Source organism: Henckelia pumila, chromosome 2, assembly GCF_033568475.1.
Source record: "Henckelia pumila isolate YLH828 chromosome 2, ASM3356847v2, whole genome shotgun sequence".
NCBI classification, from domain to species: domain Eukaryota; kingdom Viridiplantae; phylum Streptophyta; class Magnoliopsida; order Lamiales; family Gesneriaceae; genus Henckelia; species Henckelia pumila.
Window position 1 is genome coordinate 99,315,281 of NC_133121.1, and position 4,525 is coordinate 99,319,805.

Consider the following 4,525-nt stretch of genomic DNA (forward strand, 5'->3'; position numbering starts at 1 on the left):
TTTTAACAAACTACCACACTATTATTTTTTATAATGAGATATAAGCATTACTTGTGATACGATCTATCCGTATATGAAATATTTTATTTAATAATATTATATAACTTTATTAAAATGTTGTGCATATATACATATATTGAGTTAACAAGTTTTAACTCAACAAATTTAATTTAGATAATTTCATAACTTCTTTTAACTTTTTAATATCATTTATCTATCACGTATCGTTCTAATTGTCGTAAGACATTTTAAATAAAATTATTATTTCAGTTTTTTCAAAATATATTGATTGAATTGTCATTAGTAGTAATATTGCACATATAAATATTTTATTTATTGTGTTTTTAAGAAAATTTTAATACAATAATTTTAAAGTTAAAATAAAACATACAAATTGTTAAAATTCGGAGCTCGGCTCGTGAAAATTTTCGAGCTCAAAATCAAGCTCGAGCTCGGCTCGATAAGCTTACCGAACGATCTTTCTACCGAGCCAACTTCCGAATAGCTCGCGAACCGTTCGGTTCGTTTACATCCCTAAAATAGCTAGTCAAAGGACCATTGTTCAAAAATCTCTCAAGGATAGGGACGGAACTATAAATATATATATATATATATATATTTTGAGAATATTATTATTTTTGAAAGTATATATATCTCTATATTATTAATGGAGGGAGACTTGGCCAATGTTTGGCGAAAATTTTTTAAATTCCAAAATTACTTATCGTCATTTAATCATAATGTACATAATTTTATTATATTCCTCATTCAACCACTCTTTCAAAAACGAAAAAATGATCGTGTTTTATCGGTTGGATCTTTTCCATATCAATAATAAAATATTAAATTTTTAATGTCATAATTATAGAATTAATCTCATGTCACATATAATTTTGTAAATATCCTAATTAAACTCGAGAAACCAAATATATTCAACATTTAATATTCATATATGTTATAATATTACACACACAACCTATATGCCGAGTCGCTAATACATATAAAGTGATCGACCTCTATTATATTTTTGGGATGAGAATAAAACCGCCAAAGTGAGGAAATTAAAATGTGATGAAATCTTATTGGGGTCCAAAACTTAGATTTGGAGGATTAGGATTGGCCGAAATTTAAAAGAGGATTTTCAAAAATGGATGCAAAAGTTCGGTATGATTCAGCATACTACTACTGGGGCTTGACTTTTTTTTTTCTTGCGATCCAAACAAAGCCATTAAAATTTTAAAATACATTATTATTATTATTATTATTATTATTATTATTATTATTATTATTATTATTATTATTATTATTATTTTATCTATAAATATGCGTTGTCATTATGAATTTTCTCTTGTACTTCTCATTTTCTTCATATTATTATTTGTTAATGAAACCCTTCATGATCTTCTTTGTTAATATAATCCATAATTAATTTAAATATATTATATAAATTTCTCACTCATGCATGTTTTCAATAGTTAATTACACCCGTAAAACATACGTGCACTTTTTTAGTACGACAAAACCTAAAAAATGATCACTTATCCAATTTGAGTCGACTTGTGTAAAGAACTAAAGATAGATCGTTTGAAAGGCCAAGCCTACCAGCTTTATTATTTGCGGGTGTGCTTTCTTTTCATTAATCAGGGTTCACATTAATTTCATGATATTGTGGGCCGTAAATCATGCATTCTAACACGTGAAAGCTAACCCCATTAAGCATAATTGAATTGAATTGTGTGTTTATGTTTTCGCAAATGGATCGAAGAAAGCTAACCCCACTTTTGAATTATATTTTTAAATTAAGCACGTGTTAGCGTGCATGCTTTTAATCTAGCATGTATCACACATATTTGTACTGATCTATACTATATTAAAACATTAAGATAGTACCGCTTGATGTTATGGATGAGATACGTAATAAGTGTGATAAAATATAAATAACAAATTATATTATTTATCTCTCATTTCAAATTAAATTAATGATATAGGATAAAAAAAACTATAATAACAAAATATTATTTCATATATATACAACTATTATGCTCAGGCAACACGTGTGTGTTGACGACAGTAAATATGATAATTAAAAAAAAATTACAATTTTAAAACAAAAATGGAGAGATGATTGTCTTTGTTTTTGCCTCTGCCTATTTACTTAGAAAAAGAAATTTGATGCTTTTTAAAAAAAAAATAAAAATAAACGTAATAATCAATCAATAATAAAACAAAATGGAGAATAAAAATAATAATAAGAAATTAATAATACACCTTAATTGAGGCCCTCTAAATTAATGTGAAAATAGTCACGTGGCCGACCCAAGCACGTCCCAGAGGATTGCGGGCGCACCCGAAATCGCGAAAGCGAAAAATCATTCTACACGTGCTTATTTAACTTTTTACATTTTGCACACGTTTCGCCTTTATGTGACGAGTCAGTGTGTATTTCGTGTCCGAACGAAACGCTGGCGTTTTGGATCCCCCACGCATATATAACACCCAATCCCCCTTTTTTTCCACTTTCAAATCAAACCTCATCTCTCTCTCTTTCTCTCTCTACACATAACACATTTTATAAGATCAAGAAAATGAAAAGCAACTGCAATGATTTGGAGCTCCGGCTTGTTACGCCGTCTGTATCTTACCATTCCTTGCGTGATCAAGAGTCGAAGCAGCAGCTGAGTATATTCTACAATGGACGAGTGGCGACTTGTGATGTCACGGAGCTTCAGGCTCGGGCAATCATATTGTTGGCAAAGCGACAAATGCTCGATCAAAAGATGGCACTTGGCGCTACGGGGACCGCGGGTCTTTCCATGAAAAGATCGTTGCAGAGGTTTCTTCAGAAGAGGAAGACCAGAGCCCAATCAGCATCCCCTTATACTCAATATTACAAGCAATAGCAGCAGAGCATGTTCGTTATTGTAATTTGGGTCGTGTGATGTATTTATTCGTTTAAATCAAATAGGAATATTGCTCCTCGTTCAATTTGTTTCATGTCGAATTTTGATTAATTTAGAATATTAATTCAGGAATATATAGATTTTTATTTTTATTTTTACTATTTATTATTTCGACTAAATTGAATGATGCACGCACACCCAAAATAAATAAATAAAAGAAAACAAAAAACAAGATTTCACAAGAAATCTTTCGTTCGAGTGTGTGCAAATTGGTTGCAGTCATGGCCATTGTTGTTCCTGCGTTCACACGAGAGTCAAAGTGAAATTTATCTTTTGGGCCAAATTCTGAAGAGCTTTTGTGGCTATCGGGCCCAATTGTGATCCACTCATATAATGATGCCTTAGCTCTTAGATAAGGGGTATTATCCTTTGCCCAAATATTATTAATACTAGCTATACACGCACATGTAAGTATATTACATAGTTTTATATGTTTTCCGAATCGAAAGGCCCAACAAAATAAGACTATTCATTGTCTCCAGAAATGGAATAGATAAAAATGTTAGAGTTTTCTCAATAATCATGTTTATACAATATATGAACATGATAAACAATATGCGGAAGCAAGATCGAGCGTTACCTTCAGCCATTGAATAATTTGTAAGTGTGCTGATTTCCTCTCCAGTTGAAGCCTTCTAAACACTCAAACTCTCTCGTAGATGGTGTATTTGTGTTGTTATGAGTTGTATGTTTAGGGACCTCAAGAGCCTCGATATTTATAGGCAAATTCTTATACCATCAATGAGTGTTCGGGAGCACGAGATTCAAAATAAGTGTGCGTTGCGTGTCTCACTTTTTTGAATGTGAGACACCATATGCACATTGTTCAAGCACATATACAAGCCAATAATAAGAAAACAAAAATACATGAATCATGTCGATAAGTCTTCTTATAAACGAGTATTATCTTCCATGTATCACAATGTATTATGTCTCTCAAGCTTTATGAATAAATCTTAACTTTATGTTTATTCGAGGTCCAACGTTATTGATATTTTTCTCGAATCAAGGAATGTGTACACAACAAATATGAGAAAATATCACAACAGAGTTTCATTAATTTGTTCTTACAACAAATTTACATATAGGAACCAAGTCCCATGCTTTCAGTATGATCCTTAAATTTCAATAGTGGCATGCCTTTAGTCAAAGGATCAGCAATCATCAATATAGTGCTAATGTGTTCGATAACCACTGTTTTATCTTTAACACGTTTTTTTATGGTTAAATACTTAATGCCGATGTGTTTATTTCGACTACCATTTTTGTTATTTTTAGCCATAAATACAGCAACTGAATTGTCACAATATATCCGTAATGGCCTAGATATAGAATCAAAAATTCTAAGCCCCGATATGAAACTCTTCAACCAAACACCTTGTGAGGTGGCCTCAAAACAAGATACGAACTCAGCCTCCATAGTGAAAGTAGCAGTCAATGTCTGCTTTGCACTTCTCCAAGACACAGCTCCACTAGCTAGCATGAAAATATATCCTGAAGTGGATTTTCGAGAGTCAATGCAGCCAGCATAGTCTGAATCAGAGTATCCAATTACTTCCAAATTC

General features: G+C 31.5%; 1 protein-coding gene across 1 annotated transcript; it reads left to right on the forward strand.

The window, feature by feature from the left end:
- The first annotated feature begins 2,585 nt into the window (after nt 1-2,585).
- Nucleotides 2,586-2,900, forward strand: LOC140878007 (protein TIFY 5A-like). The gene has a single exon (XM_073281612.1). It carries the CDS (start codon nt 2,586-2,588, stop codon nt 2,898-2,900), a length of 315 nt encoding a protein of 104 aa, XP_073137713.1.
- The last annotated feature ends 1,625 nt before the right edge of the window (nt 2,901-4,525 follow it).